At 45.0% G+C, this 14058-nt stretch overlaps 1 protein-coding gene across 1 annotated transcript; it reads right to left on the reverse strand.

The window, feature by feature from the left end:
- Nucleotides 1-275: 275 nt before the first annotated feature.
- LOC122867414 (stonustoxin subunit alpha-like) lies at nucleotides 276-11545 on the reverse strand. Its single transcript, XM_044178182.1, is given in 6 exon segments — nucleotides 276-1857; nucleotides 3445-4755; nucleotides 4758-4922; nucleotides 9847-9946; nucleotides 11266-11342; nucleotides 11434-11545. Coding segments are annotated over 4 exon segments (2103 nt in total). The 5' UTR covers nucleotides 9923-9946; nucleotides 11266-11342; nucleotides 11434-11545; the 3' UTR covers nucleotides 276-1306.
- Between the last annotated feature and the right edge of the window lie 2513 nt (nucleotides 11546-14058).

Genomic DNA, 14058 nt, shown 5'->3' on the forward strand with positions numbered 1-14058 from the left:
ACAGTAAATAAAGGTCTTGACTGGTGAAATGTTACCCAGCAAACCTCATGGTGAACACGCCGACAAATAAAATGCTCTTCAGGAATAATACGGCTGGAATAAAAACAACAATCTAAATATATATAATCTAAACCGGTTTTAAGAATTCAGATTCCCAGCACCTTCATCCAGACAGATACAGTGAGACAGGAGAGTTCAGGTGAAATGGGACAAAACCTTTAATTATAAAAACAACTCATAGCAATGAGTCAATGACCACAGTGTTACAACAGTAATGATTTGTCAATTTCTTTTTAATAATAAGTTGAGTAACTAAGCGTAAATATCTGAAACTGCAGCGGTAGTTCATATTTTATATTAATTGGTGTACAGGAAAGTAGAAGCAGACTGCCAGAGAGAAGTGAAATAAAAATAAAATATTAAGGAAAGCAGAGGCAAGAGTGAGAAATGACATAACCCTGGATGTGAGACAGTAACAGGAGCTGTAAGAAAGGTAAAATGTCCAAAGATACAAGCTTTGTGATCAGATCTCAGCCAGGCTTAAATGCAATTCATACGGCGTGACGATTCAGAAATAAATCCCAGTAAAACCCAGTAAGTTCAAAGGTCGACTAACTCCGCCTCTTCCTGCTCACTCAAGCAAGCCTGACAAAAACTACAGGAAGTAAAGGAAAAAGAGTAGAGCCAATACAGCAGCTTCGCCTATTTGTCACAAACACTTTATGGACAAAATGAATCAAAACCTCAAGCGAGCGTAAAATCTTTTCAGCGATATTGTGGAAGTTTGTCTCTTCCATCCAGCTTATCGAAGTCGATAATTCACATAAAACTGCTTGGATGGAAACATGGCTTTGCGTTTCCCTGTTGCATGTTAACTTTAGAAGATAAAATCAAGCCTCCTACATTAATGAACTTTTTCTTTACATTAGGTCGGCCATCACAACAGTTTTAGAACAAGCTATTTAAAATAAATCTGTGCAGCAGAGCGAGAGCTGAAAGGTGCTAATACTATAATAAAATGAACAGAAAAAGACAATTAAAACTTTAATCAACAATAATAATAATAGAATAATAATGATGATAATAATAATAATAATGGGGACGGCTTGTGTTTACATTTTGTTCTATCTGTATTAAAGTTGTAGTTCGTGTGTAGATATTTTGCTTAATTCAAAAAAGGAAGCGTATCATTTTACATTGTTATACGTGACTAACATGATGATGCTTCACAATAAAAGCACAATCATTGTGTAATCAAACCGTAGTGAACTGAACTGAACTTGAACTGAATCGTGTGGTGCTAAGTTTACAGCGACAGGAACACGTAGTTGGATGGACGCCAAAACAGGAAAGCTGGGTAAACAGGCTCAGAGAAGTTGGTGTGGAAGGTGTGGAGGTGACTCAGTGTGTCAGATGAGACGTTATAGTAAGACAGAGTGCCAGCAGGCCAGTCCAGAAACAGTCCCAGTCGGGTGCAGCCGGTTGGAGGAACAGGGCAAAGGTGCTCCTCGTTATTATGCTCTGTATAAAGAGTAGCATCTGGTGGGAACCATCTGTGGCCCAAACACCAGGACATGGTATTCCATCCAATCCTGCACCGGTCATCAGCTCCTTTCCGAAACAGCCCTCTGTAGCTAACACCTACAGCTACATCTTCACTATGGCCAGCACTCCACTCCACCTCCCAGTAACAGCGCCCAGTCAGCCCCTCTCTGCACAGAACCTGACAGAAAGAATCAAATCTCTGTGGGAGGTCAGTATACGACTGTGAATCTCCACGTGTCGCCATCTTGTTTTCTTCAGACAGAGTGAGGTATCTGTGTGCTGTGTTTGGGTCCAGAGTGAGATCACAGGCGTCTGATGGAGAGAACGAGACGTGATCATTACAATTCAGACTCAATTTACATTTGTTGGTGAATGTTAAATCATAGGTTCATATTTTTTCACTCACATGCTCATATGTGCTAAACATCGCCAGTGGTGGAAATTAACTATTTACTCAAGAACTGTACTTCAGTACAATTTTGAGATACTTTACTGAGTATTTCCATTTGACACATTTCAGATGGAAACTTTATACTCCACTATATATATTTGACAGATATAGTCCTTATTAAATCTTATTAAATTCACCACGTTGTTAAAGATTAAACCAGCGATTCACAGCCTTTTTGTCTTGTGACCTCTGATATAAAGTCAGTGTGTAGTCGCGTCTCCTCGTCATGTTTCAGAGGCTCTCAGCTGTTATCAGTTCCTCCAAAGAGACATTTCTCCTCTAAACTTCTCACATGGTTTCGTTTCAATAACTGTTCGAAGATTAGAGAAGAGTCCAAAACTGAAAACAGGTTTGTGTATCAGAACTTTGTTTCTTCTTCTTTCCTCTCCCATCAATCATCTCAGGACCCCTCAGATTTATCTGCTGACCCTGTGGAGGGGCCCGACCCCTAGGTTGGGAACCACTGGACTAAACTAGCTAACTGTATATAAAGTAGTTAAAACTAGCTAACTGTGTATAAAGCAGTAAAACTAGCTAACTGTATATAAAGTTGTTAAAACTAGCTAACTGTATATAAAGTAGTTAAAACTAGCTAACTGTGTATAAAGCAGTTAAACTAGCTAACTGTATATAAAGTAGTTAAAACTAGCTAACTGTATATAAAGCAGTTAAAACTAGCTCCACCTCGAGCAGCTACGACAGTAAAACGCTGCTCTAACGTTGATGCATCAGTATTAACAATCTAATAATGTCAGACAGAATCAGATATCAGCCGCAGGAGACATTTTACTGCAGAACCAGTACTTTTACTACATGAAGCTGAAAATACTTGTGTACTTATTTAAGTAAACTTTTGAATGCAGGACTTTAACTTGTAATTGATTATTTTTATATTGTTGTACTGGTCCTTTTACTTAAAGGTCTAGTCTGTAGGATTTAGTGCCATCTAGCATTGAAATTGCATTTTGCAACCATTTAAATATCATATATCATCCTCCCGTTCCAAGCGTCTAGGAGAAACGACGGTGGCCGCGAAACTCGCAAAAAAAAAAAACGGCGACCTCCGTGGAAGCAGAGCTGCTACCTCTGTAGATAAGAATGGTTTATTCTAAGGTAATGAAAACATGATTCTTATTTTCAGGTGATTATACACTAATGAAAAGATTCTTATAAATATTTTATTCCATTTATGTCAATAGCTCCTCCTAAATGTTACACACTGTAGCTTTAAGGATCTGAATACTTCCTCCACCATCAACAGTAATGTTGGTCGTTTTACTTGAGAACCCTTTCTAAAGTGATTTCAATGTAAGTGATGACAAAATCCATAGTATCTTTCTAAGAAAAGATCAAAATGGACTCTGTGAGTAATAAAATGTATGACAATCAGGTTTCTGAAGGAGAGTCATTTGTTATTATTAGTCTAAAAGTGAAAATAAAGTACTTACACCAGATTAAATCTCTTCTGTCTGTTACATGTTCCACATCAGGGATGTCAGGCTTTGAGAAATCATCAGTGACCAGAACGCCGTCCTTGTAATGGTAGAGGGTTGCTCCGGTGTATTTCTTATTTGCAATGGCTGCTACCAGGAAACAGAATCTGCTGCTGTTCTTCAAGGCTTTGGGAAAATCGTGGACAGCTCTGGCTTTTTCTCTCATTTTCGTTAAAACTTCATCTGAGAAGTACCACTGGTCTTGTGCAGGTGCCGTGACAACCAAATGACCTTGTAATTTAAATTGATCCACGTAGTTGGCCATCTCATCAAGGTAGGGGTCAGTAGTTTCCAGGGAGGTGAAAACAAAGCACAGAGCATCCTCCACACCTGGAGCAAGAACCTCTCTGTCCAGCTCTGACTGGTTTGGGACGATCTTTATTCCCTCCATCATCTCTACACAGGACCTGATGACGTTCATTTCTCTCTCTTTATCTTTCAGCCACTTACTTAGTTTTTCATGACTGAACGGTGACTTGTCTCTGTCTTCAAAGACTTTTTCTAATTTGCTCTCATCTTCTTCACCTGCCCTGATCAAGGGAAGCTCCTTCGCCATGGTCTGTTCCAGTACAGATCTGAAATAGACACAGAGTGTCTGGAAACTGCACGCTTTTTCATGAATTTGCGGAATATCTTTCACTACTTTGTCCTGCAGAAAATCGTTGCATCCTTTTTCCAGATGATGCAGGTCCTCCAGAGCATCTTGAGCCTTCCTTAGTAGTCCAACACTGATCCCACTCTTCAGCTCAGCAGATTTGGGAACCAAATTCTTCAGCGGCATCAGCCAGACCTTCAGTGGAACACTGTTCTCTCCATTTTCTCCCAGCAGCTGTGGAAGTTTACTGTAGGTCTTCACTGCGTCTACAAATGTTGTAGGGTTGCTTTCAAGAAGGAAGTCTCCGTAGAATTTGCAGGAAAACTTCTCAGTCAGGGCTTTTTCTTCATCAGTCAGCTTGATGTCAACTTTCCCCTCAACATTAAATGAGGGCATCTTCCTTATCACAGCTTCCATGCTGCCCTGGATGTGCTGAACGCTGCTGGCTTCTAACTTCTCACTGTCAAACACAAAGAAAGCATTTGCCCCATAAAGGATGCCTGTGACTACATGTGTTGCCAAACCCTTCTCAATAACATCTATCTGGTGGGTGTTCATGGTTTCAAGGTTCATTGAAAACTTTTTAAACTTGGTGGTAGCTTTGTACTCAAACGTCACTCTGCTCTGGTTCTTGAATTTCTTTGTATCATTCAGATACTTGGCAGATCCTCAACTTCAACCAGTCCACTCAGGAAACTGGCCTTCAGAGAAGCATCAACATCCAGCAGAAAGGACTTGGAGTCAATGGAGTCAGATGCAGTTATTTCAAATTCACTGCTGTGCTGAGAGCTTTCAGCTGTGTTCTTTTGAAGAGTTGTTTCATTGAACAATGTGAAACCTGTAAACATAGACCATGTGTTAAAGCAAGCAAAATATTTTGTTAATATTCAGACATATATAACTAATGTGCATCTTTCAAGAAAGATTGGTAGAAATGTGGGAGACTGAAATAATGATGATAATAAAATTATTGATTTATATTGGACTTTGTTGCTTTTACAACAAGACAGATAAAAATACATGAAAGTAAGTTAAAACAATGAAAATTATAAATAATCAATAAAAGACAGTTTTATTGTACAACCAACCTTATGATAAATAAGGGGGTACCACAAGGGTATGTACTGGGTCCTTTACTATTTACACTCTATATAAACACTATTATCATGCAAACACACACTTATAATGTCCATTTTTATGCAGATGATACAGTCTTTTATGCATTTGGCTCCTCTTCAACTCAAGCTATATCGAGATTACAAGCCTTTAATGTTCTTCAGACATCTCTGCATAATCTCAAACTTGTACTGAATGCAGACAAGCAGCCTGGTCTCACCAAATGGTGTATGAATAACACGCTAATGTCATTTTGTGTGTTATCACAATGCAATTATTTGCTTTTCGCGTGTCATTTCAAGCTATTTAGTCTCTACAGACTTCTATTGTGCAGAGACGGCGTGTTATTTGATGTGTGAATGTCATATAGAAAACAATGTCAGGTGACGTAGTATATAGAGCTACAAGTCCGCCTAAGGAGGTGGTTGGGGTGGCTGGATAGTTGGGTCAAACAAACCCAGGGCTGTCACCCAGGAGACCGGAGTTTGTGTCCCGTGTGAAACCAAAAGTCAATGTTGACTTTTTTAATGTTTTAACTTACGTAACGTATGTGACTTACATCACGTTGCGTTACTTATATTAACCCAAACCATGTAGTTTTATTGCCTAAACCTAACCAAACTGCGACCGTTTCACAACGTTAACCACGTGTTTATTATTGTTACCATGATGACGGAGGTCACCTGATTATGACGACGAAGGTCACCTGACTGTCTTTTCCCGTACGTCCAAAACTCATGAAATGCGGCATTCTGTGATGGCGTTAAATGACACGTGAAAAGCTTAAAATGCGTCGACATGACATGCGAAATGTCCTTAAAAGTGGCGTGCTATTTCTACGCCATCCCTTGAGATCACGTTGCAACAAGACAAAATGTGAGCTCCTGATCTCAATGAGATTAACTGAATAAATACATCCATCCATCCATCCATCCATCTTCTTCCGCTTATCCGGGGCCGGGTCGCGGGGGCAGCAGTCTAAGCAGGGACTCCCAGACTTCCTTCGCCCCAGACACTTCCTCCAGCTCCTCCGGGGGGATCCCGAGGCGTTCCCAGGCCAGCCGAGAGACATAGTCCCTCCAGCGTGTCCTGGGTCTTCCCCGGGGCCGCCTCCCGGTGGGACATGCCCAGAACACCTCCCGAGGGAGGCGTCCAGGAGGCATCCGGATCAGATGCCCTAGCCACCTCAGCTGGCTCCTCTCGACGTGGAGGAGCAGCGGCTCTACTCGAGCTCCCCGTGTGACTGAGCTCCTCACCCTATCTCTAAGGGAGCGCCCAGCCACTCGGCGGAGGAAAGCCCATTTCGGCCGCTTGTATCCGCGATCTTGTCCTTTCGGTCACTACCCAAAGCTCATGACCATAGGTGAGGGCAGGAGCGTAGATTGACCGGTAAATCGAGAGCTTTGTCTTTCGACTCAGCTCCTTCTTTACCACAACGGTCCGATACAGCGCCCGCATCACTGCAGGCGCTGCACCGATCCGCCTGTCAATCTCACGCTCCATCCGTCCCTCACTCGTGAACAAGACCCCGAGATACTTAAACTCCTCCACTTGGGGCAAGGACTCCCCACCCACGCCGAAGAGAGCAAACCACCTTTTTCCGGTCAAGAACCATGGCCTCAGATTTGGAAGAGCTGATTCTCATCCCAGCTGCTTCACACTCGGCTGCAAACCGTCCCAGTGCATGCTGCAGGTCCTGGTTTGAAGAAGCCATCAGAACGACATCATCTGCAAACAGCAGAGATGAGATCCTGTGGTTCCCAAACCGGACACCCTCCGGCCCCTGACTGCGCCTAGAAATTCTGTCCATATAAATTATGAACAGAACCGGTGACAAAGGGCAGCCCTGGCGGAGTCCAACATGCACCGGGAACAGGTCTGACTTACTGCCGGCAATGCGAACACAGCTCCTGCTCCGGTTATACAGGGACCGGACAGCCCTTAGCAAAGGGCCCCGGACCCCATACTCCCAGAGCACTCCCCACAAAGCGCCCGGGGCACACGGTCGAATGCCTTCTCCAGATCCACAAAGCACATGTGGACTGGTTGGGCAAACTCCCATGAACCCTCGAGCACCCGATGGAGAGTATAGAGCTGGTCCAGTGTTCCACGACCGGGACGAAAAACCACTCTGCTCCTCCTGAATCCGAGGTTCGACTATCGGACGAATTCTCCTCTCCAGTACCCTGGAATAGACCTTACCGGGAGGCTGAGAAGTGTGATCCCTCTGTGATTGGAACACACCCTCCGGTCCCCTTTCTTATACAGAGGGACCACCACCCCGGTCTGCCAGTCCAGAGGCACTGTCCCAGACCGCCACGCGATGTTGCAGAGACGTGTCAGCCAAGACAGTCCCACAACATCCAGAGACTTAAGATACTCAGGACGGATCTCATCCACCCCGAAGCCTTGCCACCAAGGAGCTTGCCAACAACCTCAGTGACTTCGGCCAGGGTGATGGATGAGTCCGCCTCCGGTCCCCAGCCTCCGCTTCCTCTTCGGAAGACGTGACAGCGGGATTGAGGAGATCCTCAAAGTATTCCTTCCACCGTCCGACAACATCCCCAGTCGAGGTCAACAGCTCTCCACCCGCACCGTACAAGGTGTTGGTGAAGCACTGCTTCCCCCTCCTGAGCCGTCGGACGGTTTGCCAGAATTTCTTTGAGGCCGACCGATAGTCCTCCTCCATGGCCTCTCCGAACCTCTCCCAGTCCTGAGTTTTTGCCTCTGTGACCGCACGGGCTGCAGCACGCTTAGCCTGCCGGTACCTGTCAGCTGCCTCGGGAGTCCCACGAGCCAACAAGGCCCGATAGGACTCCTTCTTCAGCCTGACGGCATCCCTTACTTCCGCGTCCACCACCGTGTTCGGGGATTGCCGCGCGACAGGCACCAGAAACCTTGCGACCACAGCTACGAGCCGCCGCATCGACAATGGAGGTGGAAAACATGGTCCACTCGGACTCAATGTCCCCAACCTCCCCCGGGATCTGGGAGAAGCTCTCCCGGAGGTGTGAGTTGTAGACCCTGCTGACAGAGGGCTCCGCCAGACGCTTCCCAGCAGACCCTCACGATACGCTTGGGCCTGCCAAGTCTGTCCGGCTTCCTCCCCGCCAGCGGATCCAACTCACCACCAGGTGGTGATCGGTTGACAGCTCCGCCCCTCTCTTCACCCGAGTGTCCAAGACACGCGGCGGAGGTCAGATGATACGACAACAAAGTCGATCATCGACCTCCGCCTAGGGTGTCCTGGTGCCACGTGCACTGATGGACACCCTTGTGCTTGAACATGGTGTTAGTTATGGACAAACTGTAACTAGCACAGAAGTCCAACAACTGAACACCGCTCGGGTTCAGATCAGGGGGGCCGTTCCTTCCGATTACCCCTCTCCAGGTGTCACTGTCGTTGCCCACGTGGGCGTTGAAGTCCCCCAGTAGAACAACGGAGTCCCGGGTGGTGCACTGTCTAGTACCCCTCCCAGGGACTCCAAGAAGGCCTGGTACTCTGCACTGCTGTTTGGCCCGTAGGCCGCCACAACAGTGAGAGACCTGTCCCCCACCCGGAGGCGGAGGGACGCGACCCTCTCGTTCGCTGGGGTAAACTCCAACACGTGACGGCTGAGCTGTGGGGCTATGAGCAGGCCCACACCAGCCCGCCGCCTCTCCCGCCGGCAACGCCAGAGAAATGGAGCGTCCAGCCCTCTCGAGGAGACGGGTTCCAGAGCCCAGGCTGTGCGTGGAGGCGAGGCCGACTATATCTAGCCGGTAACGCTCAACCTCCCGCACAAGCTCAGGCTCCTTCCCCCAGCGAAGTGACATTCCATGTCCCTAGAGCCAGTTTCTGTGTCCGGAGATCTGGTCGCCGAAGCCCCTGCCTTCGACTGCCGCCCAGATCTCTCTGCACCGGCCCCTTACGGATCCTCCTGCGGGTGGTGGGTCCACGGGAGGACGGCCCCACGTCGCTCCTTCGGGCTGTGCCCGGCCGGGCCCCGTGGGGAAAGGCCCGGCCACCAGGCGCTCGCCGTCGGACACCCACCCCAGAATAAATACAGGTTATATATAAAAGGGTGGGGTTGCAACCCTGTCTATATACTACTAAAGCCAAAATTTTGCTTCTCTGGGCTGCACATAAGCAAGCGTATACGCCCTGCATTCAGACAAGTTCGCATGTGTGTTTAACATATGTGTCCACTAGGAAGCAGTGTCACGGTTAGCAAAGCACAATGTAAAGAAAACGTAGAAGAAATCAGGAAATGAAAATTAATTTCACTCAGTTTTAAACACACCACCACATCTGTGAAAAATGAAATGCGTTGTCAGTGAACATTTTATGGATACGTTCAACATTTTTGCAACTTGCCAGATACGTTCATTAAAAACATATGCTCAGTACGTTGATAACAAACGTAATCCAGGCAGAGTTTCTTTCAAAATGTATGTGCTGTTACCAATCAGTTGTGTGTTTGGAGGTGAAACAGGCTTTAAACTTTCAACCAGAGAGTCCAGTGAAACACTGCTTTTCAGCCTGGTATTTACTTACTCTAATAACTCTTGTAAGATGAATTAAAGTTCCTGTCAACAGACCTCAGACAGATATGTACCTGTGTAAGTCATTATTTTATTCCCCTGTTGTCTACGTCAAGATTTACCTGGGATCAGTTTATCTCTCCAACCGTCATACAACATTCCTAAGGTGAAAGGTCGGCCAAGGGCAGCCACTTCCATCTCATCTGAGGACAAGTCTTCTCCCTGTTGGTAAAAATTCAACATCATATGTAAATGTGCATCGATGCAGCCTCCAACCTTTGATCCAGGTATCTGAAATGAGTGAGAGACACAACTGTCCATCCTGCCACAGAGATCGGCAGAAAGAGCATGTTGGTTTTGGAAATATTTCCGAGTCCAAACTGTGTATAAAAATAAATTTGTTAGGTTTATAACGCACAGAGATATGATCAAGACTTTTTGAGTGACATTGTGTGATTACAGAGAGAGAGACAGACAGAGAGAGAGACAGGCAGAGAGAGACAGAGAGACAGACAGATGTAAGACACTAAACTCGGAGGTGAACGTTATACCTACAGAGCTGCTAACACGGCTGTGGACTGTAGAGTTTGTTCTGTTATCTCACATACAGGTAAAATCAGGAGAAAGATAAAGGATATCTGGTTCCTGTGAAGGGTTTCAATGTCTTACCAGGAAGTAATGGTAATGTCAGAATCAGAATCAGAAATACTTTATTGATCCCCGAAGGGAAACTCTTTGTTACAGCAGCTCACTGTCAGGTCAGTGCGCACAGGAGGAAGTACTAGCAAAAATACAATACACTATAAAAACTATAAAGCAGGTCAGAAAATAAATTAAGTACCAGGTGGGTATAAGTATAAGATAAAATAAGTGTGAAGTACAAAGTGGGTTTACCGGTATAATAATACAATGTAATAATATAAGTAATAAGTAGTGGTGCAACAGCAGTAACAGGATTCCAAGTATTGCAGAGATGTTAATGATCAATGTCCAGTTTAGTGACTTCGGGTCCTACAGACTGACACTTAGAGGGAGGAGTTAAAGAGTCTGATGGCCACAGGCAGGAATGACTTCCTGTGGCGCTCTGTGGTGCATTGTGGGAGGATGAGTCTTCCACTGAAGGCGCTCCTTTGTTTGACCAGCACGTCATGGAGCGGGTGGGAGACACTGTCCAAGATGGCGTGTAGTTTACCCAGCATCCTCCTCTCTGACACCACCGCCAGAGAGTCCAGCTCCACCCCCACAATCTACAGCAACAGGCAGCAAGTGGGCTGGCGCATGCGCACTACTCTCTCTCTTACCAGGAAGTAATGGTAATGTTTTACCAGGAAGTAATGGTAATGTCTAACCAATAAGTTTAAACGTGTTAAACAAATAACACTATGAATGTCATGACCTTTCTCTCTGACTTTAGAGGTTATTACACCATTATCATAATGTATTCTCGCAGCAGCCCTCTCTAAACTTGTTTACTAAGTTAACTTCATGTCCAATTTTTTACAATAATGCAGCTAAAGCAACAGAGACAAAACTACACTTACCTCTAAGAACTCACAGCAGGATACAGAGCTGGGTTTCCACCAGGATAAGGGTTAGCGGAGGCTGTAAGCGTCTGTCCCTGCAAATAAAACAGCACATGGCTTCAGTAACCAGGAGGCGCTGAGGACAGTAAGAAGTAGCATTAGCTGCTAACAATAGCTAACACTTACTGGTCTTGTGTTGTTGAAGCTCCTCTCTGTGACTTTACTGTGAGCGCAGCGAAGTTTGAGATGACACCTCTGAGCATGGCAGGCTTGAAGCAGGTGTTTGATTGGCGAGCCAGCAGGAGAGGGCGGGGCGGTGACATCACTTACCAATCCTGGGGCTGATGCCTCGTCGGCAGCAGAATAAAGACACACGAGCTCGAGTTCACACATTCAGATGATTTACGAATAAGCGAACACAACCGTCGCCAACCAAGCGAACCACCACAATTCAGTCCACAAGCACCAGCCAGCAACTTCTCCGCAGCTAGCCGCCAGGCAGCATTTCTCCACACTAACCGCGGACGGCACCTTCACTCCGTGACGCCGGGTCAGTGAGCTCAAACACTGCGGGCGCGGGGCCGACATGCTCCCGATAAACCAGGCAGAACGCGGCCCAAAGCGACTATAACAAGAACCACAAAAACAACTAACAGAGAAAAGTCAGAAAAACAGAGCGGAAACAAGGATTCACTCACAGCACTCAGCCAACACTCACACCGGAAGTGACAGAGACAGAGACAGAGAGAGAGAGACAGACAGAGAGAGACAGAGAGAGAGAGACAGACAGAGAGAGACAGACAGAGACAGAGAGAGAGACAGAGAGAGAGAGAGAGAGAGAGAGAGAGAGAGACAGACAGAGACAGAGACAGAGAGAGAGAGAGAGACAGAGACAGAGAGAGAGAGAGAGACAGAGAGAGACAGAGACAGAGAGACAGACAGAGAGACAGACAGAGAGAGACAGAGAGAGAGAGAGAGAGAGAGAGAGAGAGAGAGACAGAGAGAGAGAGACAGACAGAAAGACAGAGACAGAGAGAGAGACAGACAGAGAGAGAGAGACAGAGAGAGAGAGACAGACAGACAGAGAGTTAGAGACAGACAGACAGAGAGACAGACAGAAAGAGAAACAGAGACAGAGAGAGAGAGAGAGAGAGAGAGAGAGAGAGAGACAGAGAGAGAGACAGACAGAATTTTTTTTGAATTTTAACAACACTTTTATTACTTTTTTTTTTTTTTTTTTTTTTTAATGCTCACAAAGTAGGCGAAAAAATCAATTCACCCTCAAAAACAGAGCACAGAGCCTCATTACAACACCAAATACATTCAAAAGTGACAAAATCATCAATAGACTTATAATACAGAAAATCAACCGTAACTCTTGATTTCACCAAGTTAGAAAACAATGCTATTAAGTTCTGATTTATATTTTGGTCTATTTTCTTTTTCCTACTAGTATAAATGGCCAGTTTTGCTCGGCCTAGAACAAAATTCAGAAGCTGACAAACAAATCTTTTTTTCCTCACATATTTGTACCCCAAAATAAACGTCTCCAGAGAAAAGGTCTCATTACAACTCCTAAAAACATTGCTTACAACTAGAAATAAAGGCTGCAATCTACTGCAATTCATAAAGGCATGAAATACAGTTTCTCTATTAGAACAAAAAGGGCATGTAGACGCAACCTCAGGGTTTAAAACAGAAACAAAAGCATTAACCGCGACTGCACCATGGAGAATTCTCCATTGTAAATCACCTGTTCTCTTGGTCAGCGGTGGTTTATACAAGGATCTCCACTCAGGTTTTGTGCCTTGATCCAGTTTTAAAAAATCCCGCCAGGGAGAATCAACTTTTCCATTTAACACCTTTTTGTTAAAAGCTAAAACACAAAGCCTGTACAAAGATTTACCAATACTCGAGAAAAAGTTTACACACAAAGATGCACCACTTTCAATGAAAGGGGATGTAATCCCTTCAACATTGATTGACAAAAACAAACAAGGAAAAGAGTCTTTGGGATTAGGAGCACAGGAACCTACACAATGCTCTGTTAACAAGTCTATTTCAGTTGTTTTGAGGGCAGCTTTCCATTTCATGAGCAACTGGGTAGCCAACCGGATAGACCTGACTCCCAAGTGTTGAGCTAGTGCTGCTCCATTCTTTAAATCCGGCCCTACAATATTTAGTAGGTGACTCAGAGTAATAATGTTGTGTTCAATCAGCAACCTACTTAGTCCAGGAAAAAAGGAGCTGTCCGTTAAGTCCAACCGAGAGCCATGGATTAAAGGTTCCTCCAGTAGCCAGTGAAGAGAGTGTGAGCTTTTTGGTCGTTGAACAACAAAGAGACTCCAAACTTTAAAGATGTTCTTATAAAAAATTGGCAATGTAGAAGTGTCCACCTTTAGGGGATCCATCAAAAAAAGTCCTTTGTCCAGCCCCAAACCTACAAAACTACGTCAAATCAGGCATGAAACAGCACGCCAGCCACAATTTAAAGGTCCATCCAACAGTCTTTGCACGAACTGCAGACGAAAAGTTGCAATTCTGCTTTGAAGATGGATCAGTCCTTGACCACCTTCCTCTTTAGGCAAAAACAATACATTTTGTGAGACCCAATGTAACCTATCCCAAAAGAAATCCACCAGGATAGCCTGGATTTTTGAAAGTAGCTGCAAAGGAGGATCTACACAGGCAAACTTATGCCATAAGGAAGAGGCCACCAAATTATTAACAATTAAAATGCGTCCTCTGTATGACAATTTTGGAGTCAAATACTTCCATTTGTCTAGGCGTCCTTTGACTTTTTCAATCAAA

Source organism: Siniperca chuatsi, linkage group LG20, assembly GCF_020085105.1.
Source record: "Siniperca chuatsi isolate FFG_IHB_CAS linkage group LG20, ASM2008510v1, whole genome shotgun sequence".
NCBI classification, from domain to species: Eukaryota; Metazoa; Chordata; class Actinopteri; order Centrarchiformes; family Sinipercidae; genus Siniperca; species Siniperca chuatsi.